We start from the raw sequence: 21,606 nt of genomic DNA on the forward strand, positions 1-21,606 counted from the left end.
CCACAAAGAAGCCCTTTTATATGTAAGAACACAGGGCAATTATGGTTGGAAATCTAGTATTCATTGAGTAAACACATATACATTGTTGAGGGAGAGTTAAAATAAGAGTATTAAATGAAAATTGGTGAGCTATATTGGGAATTTGTCTTTAAAAATCCCTATTTTCAGGCTGGGGATGTAGCTCAAGCGGTAGAGTGCTTGCCTGGTATGCGTGCGGCCCAGGGTTTGATCCTCAGCACCATATACAAACAAAGATGTTGTGTCCGCCGAAAACTGGAAAATAAATATTAAAAAATTCTCTCTCTCCCTCTCTCTCTTTAAAAAAAAAATCCCTATTTTCATTCAAATATAACTCTCCCTTTTATTTTCCAGCTAGATTCAATTAATTTCCCTAATACATCCTGCCTTAGAAAGTCTTACCTTATATATCACAGGTAGGATATATAAGGTTCAAGTATTCTGGCTTTCATCTGAATTCCATAGCCAAACCTGGAGTCACATAATACAAGATGACAGACCTAACTCAATATATTGGGAACTTCTCAACTCCCTTGATTTCTGACTGAAATCTCAAAGCCACTATGGGAGTGAATGGTCCATTGGCAGGCTCATTTCCCCTTCTACCTGTTAAGGTATTAAGGAAAGAAAGAGGCAGATGTCAGGACAGCTGAAGTCAATGTCTGTTAGAAATATGTAAACAAGTTTGATCTTGGGGTGTCTTATCTTAGGACTATAGGAAATCATGTTTTCTAAGGAAAAGGATTTTGATATTGGTAGTATGAATAATTTTGAGAAACCCGTGCAATAATTTCATATTCTCCCAGGTATTTGCCCTTAGTAGGTTGGGTTTTTGTAAAGATCATATATGTAATATGTGAACACAGTTAATATGTCAATTGGATGGAATCATGGCACAAGTAATATGTCAAAAATACAGAATTCCAGAATTACTCTTCAGGCCCTCTGGAATTTAATGTGTTTGTGGTGTGAATTCAGGATGGAGTGAGAGCTCTGAGACGGCTCTCTCTCTCTATATATATATATGTATATATGAATGACCAGGTCCTCTACTTGCTCAAAATTAAGTACCAGGGAAATGTTATTAAATAAGTCTAATATTAGAGATCTATAGATTGCAGGTGAGGGACACTCCTATGGATTCTCCTGAAACATGCAAGTTGGAGGGAAATGCATAATTAGTTCTTCACAACACAGCTTAAAGCACTAGTGTCCAACACCCAGGAGAATCAGTCCTAAAGAACTTTGGGCAAAATATTTAAAATTTTGGTGTCTAAATCTTAAAAGAAAAAGATTCTTTTGAGGGAATAGTGATAGGCTAGCTATACACTAAAATAATCTATTACACAATAATTATAATAAAATATTATTCTAGCTTATTAAATACCTAGTTTTCATTAGAATTTGTGGAAGAAACATTAAGATGGCAGCAGTTCATTAAAAAACAACTTCTAATGGTCTGATTTAAATTTCATGTGAACGAAGAAAGTAATTTCTTATGATTACAGTCTAAGTAAAAATGAACTCATTTGGTTAGAGTTTCCATCTTCCTTATCACTACAATATAATTTATCATTAGTCGCTTCGGGCTTGCTTTAGAGGTTAGCAGTCTAGCACTTATTTCCTTTGTACACTGTCTCAAAAATAGAGATTTCCTAAAACAGTATTAGAAAGTTCTTACTTGAGATGGTTACAAAGATTAACCTTAATTTTGGCCAGAGTCTAATCTCATCTGGATTTGGCTCAATAATAGGACAACAGCTGTGTTTACAGAAAGATCAAAGTTTTGTACTTAACCACCATTAGAACAGAGACCAGCAGCATTATTGTCTTTTACTACAAAGAAATAGACACTCAACTCAATACAGCATTATAAATGGTAGAAAAGTAAGCATTTCACAATTCTTTAAAATCTATTGAGTTCCTCCAATTGTTTTCAAAAGCTGAGAAAACTCCTCTTTTACTATTATTCATATGGATTTTATAAGCTTATATAAATAAGAAAGTCCTAAGGTGGAGTTCCCGTTTAAAATTAGTTGAGAAGGCAAATAACTTTATAAAAAAGACATAAGTTAAACAGAAATAAACTGATCCAAAGAATTTCCAGACCAATGTCACTTGATCCTACATAAGGGTAACAATTGTTTTTACTAAAGTAGTTCAAGGAACAGCTGTAAAGGTAAAAAAATAGATTAAATGCTTTTGCTTTCCTATGAAGTCTGTGTGTGTGCATGTAAAACAAACTGCTTATGTTGAATTTGAGTATGATACATCATAAAAAGGATGTATTTTTTCTTTTTGTGAAATGAGATCTTCAAAGTTGATATCCTAATTATTTTCTTTTTACTGTACTAGGTAACAAATGGTTATCATAAACGGAAATCATGTTAATAGCAAATTAAAACATCCACTTATTTTTAAAGGTATTATTTCTTTAAATGTTTGATTAGAAATGCATGCTGTTTTGAATCAACAAGGTGTTAAGATGAAAGAACAGAGTGTTCTCTCCTGTCCTTATTACTGAGCACAGAGACAGCTTGATAAAGATATACTGGAACAGCGTGCTGTGTCTGAGGACTTGACCAAGCTCTTAAGAGGAATGTGTGGACATGAATCTCCAAAATGGTCCTGTGCACTCTGCAAATTTTCTGTAAACTTGTAAAGGCTACCTGCTGTAAAGGCTACTGGTATGGTATAAAGGTGGGTTAAACTGAGTTAATATTTTGAGCAATAGAGAACCATGAAGAGAGTCTGGAGCAACTCTTTCTTCAAAATTATTAAATTAGTCTGGGCCATAATACTATCTCATAACTCCCCAATCAGCATTTCTGGGATAATGTCAGATTTTGAACAACTGCAAAAAACCAGACACAAATGTGCAAACCAGATTTCAATTTTTTGTCCACTGACATGAGATTTAAAACAGCTACAGGAACATTTCTAGGTCAATTGTCAATATGTAGTCACAAATTACCAAAGTAAGAAACAAATTAGAGTCCATGGGTGTGTGATTTTGTGTTCTGGCATGGGAGAGACACTGAAATATTCATAACATATAAGCCAAATCATAAAAAATAAATTGAGACTTATGATCCCATCATTTTGAAAGAGTAGGATTTAGCTTTGACATCTTGCAGATTTGTGATATCCTGACATTTGCTTCAACAGTCTTAAATAATACAAGTTTTAGAACATGACTTTTTTGTTTTTCTTTCAACAATGTTTGCAAGTGAAGCAATTCCGAAGAAAACTTAATCTCAACAGAAGAAAAACCCTTTTGGACATACCCATAAACAAACGTGGAAAACTAAAACTGGAAACAATATCAGAACTCGTTTGTTACTTATCAAGAATTAGAAGTGATGACCAATAACTAATTCTCCATGAACATTTCCTCATGTCTTAGTCTAATGGAAACATATTTCAAAAAACAAAGTTTACTAAGGTAAAAGAATACCATTACACCACGTTTCTTAGTAAGAATGATGAAGATCCATAAAAGAGGGAAGGGTGTTCAAGGTATAAATAAATCACAAGTCATTTTTTCTAGTGAATTTTATCCCTTACACCAGATATTTTAAGAGCGCCAATTCCAGACCAAAGCTTCTGCACACAGGGCAGGGTAACATAATCAGTCATAGTTTGAAGAAATTGAAAACCTTTTTTAAAATATTAAATTGACTAACAATCTTTAATAAATAATGAGGAAGTTTAACATCCCTAAACATATAGATTGCTAACAAAAATGTGTACACACTTTCGGAGTACATGGAAATATCTTATTCTCCTTTTGTAAATGTTTGACCCTGAGAATTAGGAAAAGAGCATACACTTAATATAGAAGACAAAACACCCTTGGAACAGTACTTTGATAAAATCAAAATTATTTTTCCCATCATCTCTTCTCTGGAGCTGAGCTGCTAAGTTAATTATATAGTCTTACACGATGATTTTAAAAAATATAGAGAGTAAGAAAATAATTTTTCAAATCATCAATATTTTATTTAACAAAAGCAATAACTGAGACATTTCTAGAATTTACAGTATATCTGATATAAAAATAAGGAGTTTCCAAAATATGTACTAAAAATACAAAGTTTAAGAATCTAAAGTACAGAGAAAATTTATTTTATATTTCAGTCACCCAAAACAACAGCTTGTGGTCTCCTCCAATTGCACACAGTGGGAGAGTTCTATGCCAGGAAAGGCCAGATCCAACGGCTACAGAACCAGTGAGGACAGGCTATAAAATATGAGAAGAATTAAAGAAGCAAAATAAATGCCCAAAGCTCATAAATGAAAACTAAAAATAATAAATGCACTGATAAATTATCTTCGTTAAGAGCAGAAATACTAAAAATATGCTTCATCAAAGGTGAAATGCAAATTATCTATTTGTAACCAGTTTGAACGAAGGCTACAATCCATTTATGAATAACTGATATTGCCCTGACTCAAGAATTTTTGCAGTTGGCATCAACCAAACAAGCCAAATTTGATTAATATATTTAGATGAAAGAGAAAATACAGAAGCAACAGAAGAACTATGCTTCTTACATGACTTCTGGCAAAAAAAGAAAATCCGTTGTCACTGGTGATTTAAACATCGAAAATGCTTTCTCTTTCAATTTAAGCAGATAAAAGACATAAGTGTCTTTAGTTACAAGTTACAAATTTGTGAAAAAATCAAATCACAAATTAAAAAAAACAGATATTCCATGAAAGATTCTGACATTACCTGAGTGTGTCCTAGATGATGAATCTGCAACTGGCTTGTCATTTTGCCCGGATAACCAGTGGTTGCAAACAAGTTTTCACTAATTGTGGACCATCTAAGAAATGAGAAAGCATAAGAATTAAGCACAACTTACTACGGATAACTATGAGGGTTTCTGAAATGAGTTCTCCCCCACCTCGCACAAAAGCAAAAATTTTCTAATTCTAAATCTGGTAATGTGGTTTTACATTTAGACTGGAAATAATTATAGTTAGCTATTAATATGTTTTCATTTCGTGAATATTGGTTTCTTTTTTCCTTTTTTTGGTTGTTGTTATACATGGACAGAACACCTTTGTTTTATTTGTTTGATTTTTGTGTGGTGCTAAGGATTGAGCCCAGTGCCTCACACATGCTATGTAAGCGCTCTGCCCTGAGCTACAGTCCCAGTGCCATATTTATTGTTATTATGTCACTGCATTAAGCTCCAAGGTTACACAAGGTTAGCATAGTCCTTTTCTTCTACCCAAGGGGCAAACAGTGTAGTCAGAAATACAAGGCACAAATAAGACAACAGACAGATATAAAAATCTCATAGTACAATACATTTAGTAAATAAATTTAATGTTATTAACATTTCTTATAAAATTAGCAATACATTTATATGTTTAAATCCTTTGGGATGATATAAATGTCTAGAATATTTAAATATTTAAGCTTTAAGGCATCTTGGACATTACGGTTCACCACATCAGTGTTGCTGGAATTCTGACAACACGCCTAGCTAGCATAATAAATGGTGTGTGTGTGTGGGGGGGGGAGGGCGGCGGCTGGGACTGTGGCTCAGCGGTAGAGCGGTCGCCTAGCACATGCGGGACCTGGGTTTGATTTAAAAACATGGCTAGTCTTGTACATTCTTAGTTGCCTACCAACAGTTATTCTGCCCCCATTTTAGGCTAACTGAATCCCAACTTTTTCTGGCACAGTATATCCAACCCCAGGAGATGAGACATAACTAGCTTAAGGCAGTCATAGCGATCCCCAATGAAAGGAGAGTGCTCCTGGTTCTCCTCTGACATTAGACAATCTGGCATGAGGCTAGATGCCTGGAACTCTGGTAGCCATCTTAGAGCTTTGAATCAACTAGCCTCAAGCCTGACCATTGAGGATGGCAAAGGAAAGAATGAGAAGTGTCTGAGCTCTTTATTAACACTGGAGAGCTGCTAAACCAACACCCGCACGGTTTCTTAAGTACCACAGATCATTGGTTTAAAAATATTTGTTTGCTACCAGCTCTGAAGTCAGGATGCAGCTTATATTTATGGCATTCTTACATTACTTAAATATATTTTATTCTCAGTAATGGTGTCCCAAGTCCTACAATTTTGGGGGGATATTTTAGATTTGATGAAAAATAACATATTAAAAATGTTCTATTGATTATAGTATCTGTTATTTGGTTTGCCTGTTGTTTAAAACTGAAAGCAGCTAACTGATTACACTTTACAATGGAATAGTATGAAAAATGAAATGAATGAAAAAGATCAAGGCATGTCAATTTAAGTAAAAATCAAAGCCATCATGTCAAAGATGAGGAAATATACTATTTGGCATGTTCTCATTTAAAACACAACAATGAGCTTTTTATAAAGTAAACATAGGTAAGTACATTTGCATCTTTATCAGCACAGAACAATAAGGAAGCATAATATATATTTCAAATGTTGAGTGATACTGACAGAGTGTCAACATGTATTTTTGTGAGTTATAAAATTTTTCAGAGAAAATATCTGGAAAAACCCCCACTCGTAGATTAAACCAAAAGACAAAACTCCAACAAAAATGGTTCATTACCTGAATAGGTAGGCTCGATCCATGTGCACAGGTCTTGTCTCTTGAGGATAACTAAAAAAGGATTTTGCATTGTGTGATTTTAATGTGTTAGACTCAAGTAGATGAAATGAAATTAAGGTTTTAATGATGTTTTCTCTTTAAAAGCCCAATATACTTAAGATGTAACAAAATTCCAAGTAAGCACCCAGTTAAAATAGATAAACTATGATAAGACTTAGAATCATTCATTACAGGGCACATCTTTCAACAGAGTCAGAGTTATTCTTCTTTTCTAACATAAGTAAACATTGCTCAGATCAAAGATTTCCTCCTCTGCGTTGTCCTTTCTGGGTTACTCCCAAAGTAAACCTGCAAAGCATGAATATGTTATGTGAAACACAGAGCTCCAGCCCTTCTACAGGAGACACTTATTTTCATTCCACTTGGAGGTCCAGATTATAAGCATAGCCCAACAGATCAGTTAGTGATTGTTAACTGGCTTTTTGGTAAGAAGAGACAAACATGCTAAGGTAGTACCTGGACCGAGTGATATCCCAAATTATCCAATCATTTCCTGCAACAGCTCCAACTTTGAAGGTGTTTTTTAAGCACCAGTGTGCTGACATTAATGGTATTTGTTCTGATTCAAGAGACAAAATAGCCTGTTGGGCCAACAGATCATAAAATCGGATTGTTCCATTCTTCTCTGCAACCATCAGCTGCAAGTGAGAAAAAGAAAAGAACACTTAACCACTGATCTCACTAGCTAACCCCAAGAAACAAGCAGAGATTCAATTTTATACTAGTAAAAGTAAACATATGCTTATGTTTAAAAAGAGATAAAACACAAAGGAAATAAGAAAGCCATGCAAAAATGTCTATAAAATATGGGGAAAAAAGAAACAAAAACTTCAGTTAAAGATTCAAGAAATTTTTTTAAAAATATTTTTTAGTGTTGATGGACCTTTATTTTATTCATTTATTTACATGTGGTGCTGAGAACTGAACCAGTGCCTCACACATGTGAGGCAAGCACTGAGCCACAACAAAAAAACAATTTTAATGATGATGTATGGTTGCTAGGCAGAAGAGATCAACCTAAACATTTATTCTGAGAAAAGTTAACCTTTTATGTTAGCTTTGTTGTCTGGCAAGGATAGCCAAGTATATATCCTGTATTATACATCCTTATGCAATTTGTTTCTAGAGTGGAAGGCAGCATGGAACAGTTGAAGAGCACAGGTAGTTCTGAGTAGCAAGGCTGCTTCCTTCAGTTAAAAACTGATCGACTCCAATATATGATCAACAGCTCTCTCATTTCTAAACTGGAAATTGGAGGATGAGGATAGCTAATGGGTTGTTGCAATGATTAAATGAGTAGCCTCACACTCAATATTCCCTTTTTTATAAGATGCCACTGATTTAAGATATTCAATAATCATCATTTTTAATCTGTGACTTATCAAACGCACAAATTAAGAGAATGATGTGCCTATCTAAGTATATGAGCTGTTGATGCCCAAAGAAAGTGCTCTATAAAATTCTCTGTGAAGTTCTTTCTTTTTAAGAATGCTGTTTAAATTCTGATTATATTAAGATAAGAACATCACTGAAGGTGTGAACTAACAATGGTAGACTGGAAAGAATGTGGAAACTGGCATGAAAACTCCTAGTCTCTGCCACAATCTGATGAAAGACCTGAAATCGACTTCTTTCTCACCCATAAAATGGGGGACAATTATATCAGACTCAAAAAATTACTATATGGCTAAAATGTGTTTGGACTTGTATCACAAAATAGCATAAAATGTTGTTACTACTTCTAACAAGATAGGCCATCTCTAGCTCAGGGGTTTTGGCTGACATTCCATTACTCTTCTAACAGTCCTCCATTGAGCATCTACTTTATTTATATATACAGTTGACTCTCATTACTTGTGGGAGTTAGGTGCTCTAAAGTGGCTAAAAAACACTGAATTAGCAAATTTTGAACAACTGTTCCTAGAGAAATATAGGATTAGATTCTTGGAAGCTCCCAAGATCATTTTTCATAACTGGTCAATGCACACATACCTTTGTATTTCTGTTTAAAGACACCTTATGTAATGTATATTGATTCATTAACATAGACCTCATAAGCAAAAACACTATAATTTATTCCTGAAAACAGCTTATCTACACATATATTTTCTCTATAAGGCATAGCACAGCCTTGTACTTAGGAACACTAGATAGCATTTCAGTACTGTGTTTTGGGGCCATTTTACACAGTAAAATTAACAACAAAAAGCACAAAGATGTAAAAAATGTGCCACTGGCAGACCTTGGAAAAGACATGTATTTATTTTTTTTTTTAATATTTTTTAATATATTTTTTTTAGATCTCGGAGGACACAACATCTTTGTTTGTATGTAGTGCTGAGGATCGAACCTGGGCCGCACGCATGCCAGGCGAGCGCGCTACTGCTTGAGCCACATCCCCAGCCCAAGACATGTATTTATATTATGAGGACTAAGAAGGCAGTGCCTCCTTGTCTGACCTTATGTGGGAATGTGCACATTAGATGTTTCAATGTTTTTGCTGCTCTGCACATGTCTGTGATTTCAAAAGTGCTAGGAATACTGATTTTGTGGTCACAAATACACTTTAATAAGTATATTAATTTATAAATACAAAATCTGTGAATAATGAGGATCAACTTTATACAAACATACATGTAAACACTGTTAATTTCAACAGAAGTCAAAGACATGAGCCTCAATCTCAAGAAAATTTCCATTTTACTATATGTATTTTGTGGTTTGCAGATTATATGGCTCCTTTATGCAGTTTATATCCCATGTGATTTTTTTTCTAAGAATTCTATGAGACAGGTAATCAGAGACCCAACTCTCTTCTCTTTTGTTTTTTTTCCATCAAGATCAAGCATAAGAGAATAAAAATTCTGTGTTTGATCTGACATGGTAGGCCACTGGAAAGCACTGGATTGTTGTAGCTGTAAAACTACCTTCAACATCTGATTGAGAGAGTTTAAACAACTACTGAGTGGCAGGCTTGAACTTGACTTGCAGTTAACACACTCTAAACCAATTCTCTGTGACACTTTTCTGTATTCTAAGCTTCTAAGTTTAGGAGTGATATGTGAATCTGCTATTTTAAGAATATTAACCAAAAAGGAAGAAGGATTTTCAAAGAGTGGAGAGTCAGAGACCTCAGAAACAATCAATGCCTGATGAAAGCTAACTGAGAGAACAGGAAAAGGACGATGCATCTTAAGGAAGAAAGGAACAAAAAGAGTTAGTGACATGAAGGAAAACGTAGAGTTAGGACATGAAGGCATGGAAATGTTTGTTGAGGGAAGGAAAGAATTAAATATGACTTTAGGTTTGTGAATTAATGTGATTTGGAGCAGGGACTTCCAAACATTAGGAAATCATAGAAACATTAAATATAAAAGGAATTTTAATGATCTTTAGAAGAAAAATAAAGCATATGGAAGAAAGTGATCTGAAATATTAACAAATTCAGCATTAATTTACACGTTTGGAGATAGATGTTGTAATAAATTTTCTTACTTCTCATCTAGGTCATTTTTTTAAAAAGTAGTTTATTGTAGTTAAACATAGCAGTATTAACATTTTGGTAGAATCTTTGTTTTAAGTAGACTCACGGCTCTAGGGGAGAAATCTAGGCATAAAACAAAACTTAGGACCTGGATTCAGAAATAATATTTAAGCATCTAACATGAATAAATTAGAACATTTTGTTCATACATATATCCAGAGCATAATTCTCATAAAAAGATCTAATAGGCCTGAAACAAATTTCCAAGGAATCCCAGGGTCAAAGAACATACCGACACAGTCTGGGGCTTACCTCTTCTGTGAAAGCTGTGAGAAGATTTGATTATTTGTTCTTTATGTTAGTAGTCTACTAAATAGATTTTTAAAAATTCTAATACTTACTTCCTTAAAAGTCAGAGTATAACTTAAAGAAGGAAACTTATTCCTTTTATTACCCCCTATTACAAGAGGGTATGGTATCAGTGGAAACTAATCCTTGGGACAACTCACAAATACATAGGGGAAAAAAAAAGATGACGGTATAAAAAGAAAAAGATACATGCAAAGTTACTCAAGAGGACTAGGGTAGTGCAGCTAGGGCTTTCAAGACAGAGGTGATCCATGGTGGAAAAAACTGCCTTGGGATTAAGAATTAAGGAAAAGGACATTTTATGTGTTGAAAATATCAGTGGTAATTTCTGAAAGAAGTGAATGAGACAGTTAATGAGACAGTGGTTGGACCAAGAGACAGGAAAACAGAACCCAAGTTAAAAGTTATGGGCAATAGATTCAAACATTTAGAAATAAAAGGTGTAAAAGTTTAAAATTTAAAGGATATATGGAAGACTGCAATCATCAACAGCAAAAACTATTGAGTTGCTTGGGTTCAAATGCCAATTCTTTCACTTACCAGTGATGAGACTCTGGGCAAGTTTATTTAACTTCTCTGAACCTTGGTTTCCTTATCTGTGAAATGGGGATCATCTGAGACTCATAAGAGTACCATGAAAAGTAAATGAAATGCTAGCTGAGGGCCCAGTGCGCTTGAGCATTATTTGTTTGCCATGGTCAGTCAAATTTATCGTTTTGTGCAAACTTAAGGACATTACAGAATGGAAAAAGTGTAAAGACATTAGAGGGCTGTGAAAATAGGATGCCTAAGGGACAGGAATGAACCCCAGAGAACAGCTGAAAGATTACTTTTAAGAAAGCTGAAACTTCTTAGATTCTACTCAGATATAATAAATGTAGTGATGTTAAATAGAAAATATTGGCCAACAACATAACTTTTTTTTGGTGCTGGGGATTGAACCTAGGGGTGCTTAACCATTGAGCTATACCCTTAGCCTCTATTTATATCTTATTTAGAGACAGGGTCTCACTGAGTTGCTTAGGGCCTCAGTGAGGCTGGCTTTCAAATCACTATCCTTCTGCCTCAGCCTCCTGAACTGCTGAAATTACAGGCATGAGCCATCAATAACAACTCTTACTGAATGGCTCTTGTTTTCCCCGTGAAATGAGAGTTAAGACCAATTGATAATCAGATCTCTTAGTGTACCTTTAGTATTTTTAGGAAGCTCTACTCCAAATAGAAAGTGATCATCACTATAACCAGGGAAAATCTGCCTGAAGTCACTGATGCTTCCTGTTTATATGTTATGGCTCACAAGCTTGGATGTTCCTTTTTTATCTTTTTCTTTATTTTTGGTATTGGGGATTGAACTAGGGTCGCTTTACCACTGAGTTACATAACCAGCCCTTTTTATCGTTTATTTTGAGACTGGGCCTCTCTGAGTTGCTGTGGGCCTTACTAAATTGCTGAGACTGGCTCAAACTCACAATCCTGCCTCAGCCTTTGGAGATGCTGGGATTATGGGCAGGTGCCACTGCGCCTGTCCTTTTTCCTTTATTAACTTCACAATGCTACTAGATCGTCTGGGTATAAGTTTTTAGACTAAATCTGCTACATGTCAGGAAAAGTGTACTCTGAATAAATGCCATTCGTGGATGATGGCTGTCAAATTAAAATAACAATTTTAGATAAACTTTTAAAGTACAGATATCTAGACTAATCCAAATGTACTCATGCCAATTAGAGTTTCTGAGATGGGAAGCCATTGATTTCTCTCTTCTATGGGTATATGTATTGTATCTTATATGTCTTTTCAGCTGATTAAAGAAAGCTAAGTTATAAATAATAACCTTAAAATTTTCTTCAGGATGCCAGCACACACTCATTCCAGGGGAATGAAGAACAAAATGAGCTGTCTGTGCTCCTTCCAAGTTCCAAATCCTAATAAAAGAATAAGAGTATAATGTTAAATATTCTTGATAAATTACTAGTAAAATCAAATTACCATAAATTTATTCAAAGCTCTTACTACAAATTATGATAAACACTTGTAATTATTTTAAAAGACAATTAACACTGCTATTAGAAAGTATGAAAAGTGGTATGAACAATTTAGTTTTACTAAAATCATGAAACAAAGAGATACATATTTTTTAATTAATATAAGATAGCAACACAATAATTTGTTTTTCAATTATACTCTTTCATTTTCCACAGATGGAATTGCTTATGCCATGTACATTTGGGTTTCCAACCCAGAGGATACTTCCTATGTTATACAGTTTCCAATCTGGCTCACTTTTTTAGTGTTCTCTCTCAAAGGTAGCTGGACTTGATAGCTACTACATTAAAGGTGTGTTGAAGACGGGCACTTGGTTCCTCCTACTCTTTTTGTCCTCATTAGTTAACAAGGACCAGGTTACTCACTGACATGGATCTCCATCTCAATGGCATTCCCACCTACAGTGGGGAATTAAGACTCCATAATCTCAGGTATGGTACTTTGTTCTGAGAACTGCTATTCCCCACCCAGACTTTTTATGTCAACTTAAATCTTCTTACTCAGCCACTATTACACAGTACTGGAAGAGATTAGCATGCAAAGATAGAAATTAGTAGGTGGCTGGCAAAGTGCCCACAGAATTATGGTCTTTGAGAACTGAACACTTCAGGGACTGGGGCACAGACCAGTGGATTCTGTGCTTAGCATGCTTAAGACCCTGGGTTCGTGGGTTCATTTTCTTCTGGTTTTTATGGTTTATCTCTCTTTAGGATGAAAACAATTTCAAAAAATGTAGATATATTTATTAGACAATGCTACTCTGTATTAAATGACATTATTTCAAATATTTTTCTTCCTTGTAGAAATTACAGAGTATCATAGTTGCACATAAACTAACATTTTTTATGATTATCTACTTGATTAAATATTTGAAGCATACACTTTTCTTTTGCTAAATCAACACTTTTCATCTGCATTTACTACACAAGGGAGACAATTACAATTTAATCAAAGAGGAGAATCACATTTACCAACGATTTATACAATTGAGTTTCACTTCCCACAATGAATGAGATTATTAATTATGGCAATTGAATATTTCTTTCTTCTCTATTTTCATTTGCATAATATAGCACTGGGCTTGAATATATTCTGCCATTATTGAAGCAGCATAAATTTTTCTTCCAAATTCAGTGAATCCCATGAGAAGATGGTTTAAAACATCCATTCTTTTGATCCTATTCTAATATATATTTGATTTTTTTGTTGGCTACTATATAAATTGAGGAAATACATACCAGACATTTTTATGATTTTTTTCAACATTTTCAAATGAAGGAAAGAAAAGGGATAGAAAATCTAGGTTGAGATATTATATAAAATTGTCAACTAATTAAGTATATTCCAATAAGCCAAAATTTAAAACAGTATTTTATCCTGAATAGAACCTAATTTTTTTAAAAAACTGACTTGAACACAAGGAAGATTTAAAGAGAATGATCCAGATTAATTTTTAGGGGATTAGGATAAAATGATTTATGGTTCATATTTATATGCTTGTTCAATAATTCTCAGTGGTTGCGAACTTAAGTAACTAAGTATGCAAAATACAACAAATTGGGCTGAAATAAGTTATCCTAACCAAATTAGCTATAGATGGCATAATTTAGGTTGTTAAGCCCTATTTCCTTTTTTGATAAATTATAAAATTAAGCCCTTCTCAAATCCTTTTATGGAACTCAACTCATTTTTCTTTGTCTTTACTACATGGTTCATATAGTTCACATTAGTTTCATCAGATAAAAGTCACATTGCTTTTGCTTTTTTAAAAAATATATCATGTGTAATAAAAGTATACAAATCTTAGGTATATAATTAAAACTGAATACACTCAATGAGAACAGAACCCAAATCCACAGAGTATTTCCAGAATTCCAAAAGTTGCCTTGTGTTCCCATCACATTTCCTTGCTTTTTCACAGAAGAGCTGACTACTAACACTGCTATCCTAACTCCTACTAACACCATAGCTTACTTTGTCTGTATTTTACAATCATATGTTTCATATTTTTTTGGTCATTAGGTTTTATGAGATTTGCAAACTTTGTGGCATGTTGTAATCTCTTCATTCTCATCTATCAAAAAGAGAAATAAGACTTAACAACTCAATTATACAGTATTCCATTTAAGTATACCACAGCATATTTATTCATTGTACTGCTGACAGATATTTAGGTTGTTTCCAATTTTTGGTCATTACCAAAAATGCCACTATAAACCTTTTGTACATGGTCCAATTTTATTGAGTATAGATATACATATACCACCCCCGTTACATACACATACCTGCTAGGTACATACCTAGGCATGGAATTGCTGGACCATAGTTTACAAATATGTTCTTCAGGTATCACTGTACAGTTTTCCAAATTAGCTGTACCTCATACTTTCTTTCATTGTTCGTTTTTAATTACCAATGGAAAAAAGCTAAAACTTTCTCTTATTTTTGATTAAATACTGTCAGAATGGCAAAAAGCACAGCTTTTCAGTTGGCCTTATTTTGTAATTCTTGCATTTTATATTGTTCTTTTTATATATCTGTGTATGTATATATTTATGTAAGTTTTAAAATGTAGTGAATACAATATACAGAAGCTCTATAAATGGATTTCCTTGTGACAGATTCTTCCTTTCTCCCTCTGTAGAAATGAAGAAAAAGAGAAAGCAATTTCTTAATGTTCCCACTTATGTATTTCTTGTATGCTTACCAAGAGGGAATATGGATTTTTTTCCCTAGCAAACAATTGTTTATATATATGATGTAAAGTCTTATTGTTGTAATTATATAATTGCTATTATATAAATGGATAAAACATGAAAATGACAGAGCTCTTTTGATGAAGTTATTGGCAACTAAGGCTATTTCTAAAAGGGAAAAAAGACCCTCTTAAATTAGGTATTTGAGACAGTTACAAAAACTTAAATAACAACAAAAAAAATCTTCAAAATTCAGATGTATTCTGAATTAAGACTACTTTTGTAAATTTTGTATTCATTGTAGACACTGTATTAGGGTTGTTGCTCATGTAGAACAAGAATCCAATGCCAATCAATGACTCATAACCTAAAAAAAAAAGCTTGGGCCCAATATAAAAAGATTGGCAAATGTTTTTTTTTCATATATATGTTATATATCTGAATAAGACATGTAGGAAAACTTTCAAAATGATTTCCTGAGTTTACTGACTTTTTGGTTTTCTAAGAAATACTGGTCTAGATCATACAGGAAAAAAAAAGGGGGGGGGGGCTTCTACCATAACAGGAAAACAAATTTAAAATTTGGAAATTCAGGTTTTAGTATTGCCAAATTTATTTAGCAAGAAATTTTTTATAATAATAAAATTACTAAAAAAATTAATTTTAAGGGCTCATTGTCTTCTTAATAAACAAATATATGAAATGACAATGGACTACTTATAGAAGTATGGCATAAATGTTACCAGGTTAAATTACCTGGGCCAAAAAATTAGGAGCTAAATGAAATACACATGTATACATATTTAACTGTTTGCAAAAGAAAAGCTTCTAAGGTAAAGGTCATCTGCTAATACATTAAGAAGTCAGACCCAGTGAATCAAAAGGCACTGGTACAGTATTACTCTCAAGTGAAATAAACTACAGTTTTGACCCAATTTGAACTGTAATTATAACAAACATCTTCCCTCTCACCATCACTGTAGTCCTAAATAGAACTGTTCTTGTTCGTCATAAAAAGAATGGATGAAGAGTTAACTGGGTCTAAGTTATGAATTATAGTTACATTACTTTTAGTATTTATTGCTAAAATTATTTCCTCATTTCAGACCCAGTGCTTTTCAGCAGAACTTCATTAAGTATCCCTACCATATAGTACCCAGATACAATTGCCCCATTTAATTAATAAAAAGGTACTATAAATTTGGTGTTGGCATATTGGGATATCTTAGATATTCTCAAAAGACTTTTAAATGGATAGTTAGCAGAGGTTGATATTCTGTTTGAGAATTCAAAAGGAAATTTCCTGGGCAATACTCTGTTCTTTTTGTTCTCCATTTTTAATTGGCAGCTCATTGTCTCCTAGGGAGTTCATTATAGAAGGAAGTTTCTGCTACCAAATGTTTTTGACAGCACAGACAAAAGAAGGAATGGATGAGATTAAATGACACATCTGTATCCATTTGGCTGTCTGTAAAGGGTAAAGCAAAGAATATACCACAATCTTTCTAAAAGACATGACTAGATCATATGAATCAGTGAACTGAATAATTAAATTAGAAAACAAGAACAAAAGTAATGCTACAGAGATGTAGTTAGAGGCACTTTACAATATCCCTGAGTGCAAGAATGGGACCTCCTGTGTATCCTAAACAAGAAACACATTTTTCACTGAGTTGTGATAGCAAAATGAGGATTTTCTCTCTCATTTCCAAGTAATCAGTAACCAAGATACTTATGATATAGATGATTGAAAAAAAAAAAAAGTTAAGCCATGGCATATTTCTTTAGTAAGTAAACACACAACTAGAAAGGTAAATAAAGCAAGTAATAAATAATTTATTGCTGAAATAACTGTTTAAGCACAAAAGAAGTTCAAAGGTAGGGAATCTTCTAACTAAAGGCCTCAATCCAGGGATTAGATTGACAAATCTTGATAGTGGGTTTGGTAGGTTAGAGTGGTGAATAAACTTTGTTAGTAATGGCTCAGACTATGAAGAACCTTGAAAGATAAAAGCTTTAAAAGGGAGCAAAACCAAAATGGCATGATAGCTTGAAGTAGGAGTTTTATAAAAGATACTTTAGTAAGGATCCCTGCTTCAAATATATTTAGAAAATAAGACTAATTAACTCCTATTGTTTTTAAGTACTCAAGTCTACTGAGCAAGTAGTAGTGACAGTTTGCTAGCAGCATTAATAGATTATTTTACTAACTTCTGAATAAGAACTAAAATGAGAAACTAAGCAGAAACTACAAGTTTAATATCTCAGAAGTGAGAAACGGAAGATACCCCATAGCAGAATTAACATCTCATTTAAAAACTTAATAGGTAGATTTTTTTCAAGGAAGGGAATTGTGATAAATTTTGTCACATTCATCAGAATTAAACTCAACTGCAAAGAAATACCATATGGTAGTTTTCAAACAGATGACATATAATTTCATCTTTAAGGAGTTCAGAGTGGGACTTGTAAGTTCTTTAACTGACACAATCCTTAATACAAATACCCTTATACTATCTAGGAAATATGAGAATTTCATGATGTCCAACAAAAATTTCAATAAAACTTTACAATTTAAAATTTGACTACATGCTAAATACGAAAACTACAGATAAGGCAAAGTAGTCCTCATTATGCACATTAAAGGATTTCAAAGTAAACCTGAAAAGTATTTGTACATGACTCCCATTTATATAATTCACTTAATGTAACCACATGAAGGCCACATAAGGCAAGCTGAAATTACTGTAATCACTGGTTTGGTAAAAGACTTTATTAAATACTGGTTTTGTATTTCATCTAGAAGGGCACATGAGAAAGAACAAAGTGTTGAATACCACAGAGTGGTGTTAGCAGTACATCATCATGCAAAATTTTAGAAAATTCTTTAATCACTTTATTGATTTTTAGGATATAATAATCTTTCATTAACATTTGGTTTTATTCATTGAATAAAAAAGGTCTGAAACTATGATCACAAGGTTTTATTATTTTCAGACAGTATTTTTTTTTATACACAGAATCCTTAACTTCTATTTATTGGGAGTACTATCAAACAACACAAACTATCAATTTTACTCCATTCTCAAAGCTCTGCTAAACTTATACAACAATTACTCTTGATTAAACATATTCTAAAAATTAGAGGGAATTTTAGAAGATAAGCAGGGAACTTTATTTCCTGATTTAACCATAACCTTATAATGAATAATAGGAATTATCCTGATTTCACTTCGTATCTGGAATTATTTAGGCATGGTTTATGTGCTCCTAAACGTGGATTACCTCCCAAGAATAGTTCATTGGCCTATCTTCAGAAGGTTTTCAGTCCCCTTTTGTCTGCTTCCCACCAGGACTGTTTTTAAATATATCACATATTTTGTGATCCCAACTGGGGTGGGGGAGAAAGACTACTGCACTCTAATTGGACTTACAAGTCTCTCAAATGTATCAAGACAAAGGTGATATGGCAAGAACTCACCATGTGGTACACAAAAGACATTTGATAAACATTGTTTTCCCTCTTCTAACATTTTTCTTCTTATAACCCTATACTACTGGCTTAGTGACTAGCTTAGGTAATTTAGTATTCCCTTATCCAGTAGTGTGATTATATTCCTAAAAACGAAACAAAACAAAGTTATTCTTTATTTCTTATATCCTATCCCTTCTCCCATTCTTTAAAAAAAATGATCCTAGCTAGAACATGGCATTTACAATTGTTTCATGTTTTACAGACGAAGGGAATGGTGCCTTATGTGTCTCTAATTCACTAGTCTTATACTAAAATATTCCTAGTTTCTAGAAGTCAATTTTCCTTTGCCATAAATTTTTAATCTAATATCTTAAAAGATTATTAAAGGGTAAGGAGGAACAGAAAATAGATTTACTTCTGACATCCTTTGTAGATATAGTGAGTACTGGGTCATATGTTTCTTTTGTATCCCCCAAAGTACTAAATGTTAACTCTACTGAATGTGTTTAATAATAAATACTTGTTGATCTGACTTGTTCTTACAGAATGGTACTGTTTCTGATATAAAAGAACATCTGCTATTTGGCATTAACTGGGAATGAGATGTTCTGTGAGTTTTTAAAATAATAAGCTTAACCCATTAAAATATTTAAATACCACTTTTACCTTCTTTTGGAGGCAGGAGACAATAAATCTATTTAAATGAATATGTACATTTTTTACCTCTAAAATATTGTAATGATTTTTACTTCCTTTTGATGATACTGGGTCATAACTATGAATGTCAGTATTTATGTCTTCCTGTGCAATTGCATAGAAGAGCACACATAATACACACAGATCAAACCAGTATTTATACGACCCATGTATGTACACATACATATTTGTGTGTATATATAGTTATATAAGATCCTGAATGGCTAGTAATCCCACAATTTATTGGGGAATTTCTTTTGTTAAACACATCTGTTAGATGTTTTTTTTTTTTTTTTTTTTTTTTGTAATAACACTTTTATAAAGATACTGTGACACATACATAGTTGTATTCATTCCTTTACCCAGATTCACGGATTTATGATTTTGGAGCATTATTTTAAATGTTCAAAATAGTGCCATAAAAATAATATATCAGTGGTTCTCAACAAGTAAGTGGCATTTTTGGTTGTCCTAATGATTGGGGTGCCACAGGGCAGGCAGTGGCTAAGAGTCACCAATACTAATAATTATATAACTTTCAAATGACAGACTAAGCTTTAGAAACTCATAAAAGGTGGGAACATTTCAAGAGAGAAGATAAGTTTTCTGCAATGTTTTTCAATACTTTGTTCCTTGGCAAAATACTGAATTATTTGATACTCTACACATACAAACTGGATGATTTGCAATATTTTCCTTCTGTTTTTCAACTTAACATCCTATAGATTGTTTTGCTGTTATTTCCTTTTTCTCTTAAGCCTATTTAACTTGTTCTATTATGATTAACACAAGCCTTTATTGTAATACTGTAGTTTGCTCAGGGCTATGATGCTGTAGAACTCCAGATGGCACTATTTACACTGTACTCTATGCCAATAATATCCCTGGACCATGCACTTGGTAGTCTTGCCTTTGCCTTAAAATTTCCTGTTATTTTCTGATATGCAATCCTATTCATTATAAAGAGGAACAAAGACTATTTCAGCATGCAGACATATGTAGTTTTAACACTGTTATTCTATAAACATGTGTTTATTTATTCTATAAAAATATAATATAATTAAGGTACTTTAATTTTTTTGTAACTATATATTGTTCTCCATAGGCTAAATTGAGAACTCAATTTTCATAAATATTGTACAGATCATAGATTAAAACTAGAAGGAATCCGATAAAAACTTAACCAATTTTCTACCATAATAATATTTCATATTATCAGTAGCACCTTAGTTCACAGTGTGAATCTTTATTCTGTGTGATTCAGAATGCCAATTTTCAAACAAAATACATGTATTTCATGAATCTACTCAGGAAATAGGCTATTTTAAAATGGTGTTACTAAGGCCACCACTCTACTAACTAATTATAGTATCATCTCTCTCTTAGAAATGTCAAAATCAAACATTAGAAAATGTGCATAGATCCAAATAGTGAAGTAGTTTCAAAAATTACTTTTTAAAAGAGACACTGGGTCAGACATTTTTTTCTCTGCCCTTTATAGTACAGATGTTAAGACTATATCCTAAGACTGTGCTATGCTGTAGTCTCTTTTGTTATATATATGTGCAACAATAAAATATTCTTTTGATGAAGCTATAATAGTTTACATATTAAAGCCTAGCATTAAAAAATGTGATGTACTACAAAATTCACATTTTTAAAAATACATAACACAAGGGCACTTGGTACATTTACAGTGTTGTCTACTATGTAGTTCCATAACATATTCATTATCCCAATAGAATCACAGAAAATGTGGCCTTTTGGTCTCGCTTATTTCAGTTAATATAATATTTCTAAGGTTCATTCAAGTTGTAGCATGTATCAATACTTCATTCCTTTCATGAAGAATATTCCGGTATATGGATATACCACATTTTGTTTACCCATTTATCCACTGACAAATCCACACATTTGAGCTATTTTCATCTTTTGAGAATAGTATTGACAGAAATATCCCTTTACAAATTTTTATTTGAACTCATTTCCGGAATTCTTTTGGGTATATACTTACGGGTAGAATTGCTGGGACACATGATAATTCAACACTTAACTTTTTGAGAAATTGCAAAATTATCCTCTATAATAGTTGCACTGTACCATTTTATAATGATTCCAGTAAAGTATTAGGGTTCCAATTCCTTCACGTTTTCTTAAATACCTGTTATTGTCCCATTTTTAAATCATAGCTAT

General features: G+C 33.0%; 1 protein-coding gene across 1 annotated transcript in view; it reads right to left on the reverse strand.

The window, feature by feature from the left end:
* Nucleotides 1–4,048: 4,048 nt before the first annotated feature.
* Nup37 (nucleoporin 37) overlaps nucleotides 4,049–21,606 on the reverse strand; it is a 37,170-nt gene continuing 19,612 nt past the window's right edge. Inside the window, exons 6-10 of the mRNA XM_076853237.2 lie at nucleotides 12,335–12,425; nucleotides 7,106–7,287; nucleotides 6,590–6,640; nucleotides 4,757–4,850; nucleotides 4,049–4,261 (exon numbers count right to left, since the gene is read on the reverse strand). Coding sequence (XP_076709352.1) covers nucleotides 4,148–4,261; nucleotides 4,757–4,850; nucleotides 6,590–6,640; nucleotides 7,106–7,287; nucleotides 12,335–12,425 — 532 coding nt within the window. The 3' untranslated portion in view covers nucleotides 4,049–4,147. The remainder of the gene's footprint in view (nucleotides 4,262–4,756; nucleotides 4,851–6,589; nucleotides 6,641–7,105; nucleotides 7,288–12,334; nucleotides 12,426–21,606) is intronic.

The sequence above is a fragment of the Callospermophilus lateralis genome, chromosome 4, assembly GCF_048772815.1.
Source record: "Callospermophilus lateralis isolate mCalLat2 chromosome 4, mCalLat2.hap1, whole genome shotgun sequence".
NCBI classification, from domain to species: Eukaryota; Metazoa; Chordata; class Mammalia; order Rodentia; family Sciuridae; genus Callospermophilus; species Callospermophilus lateralis.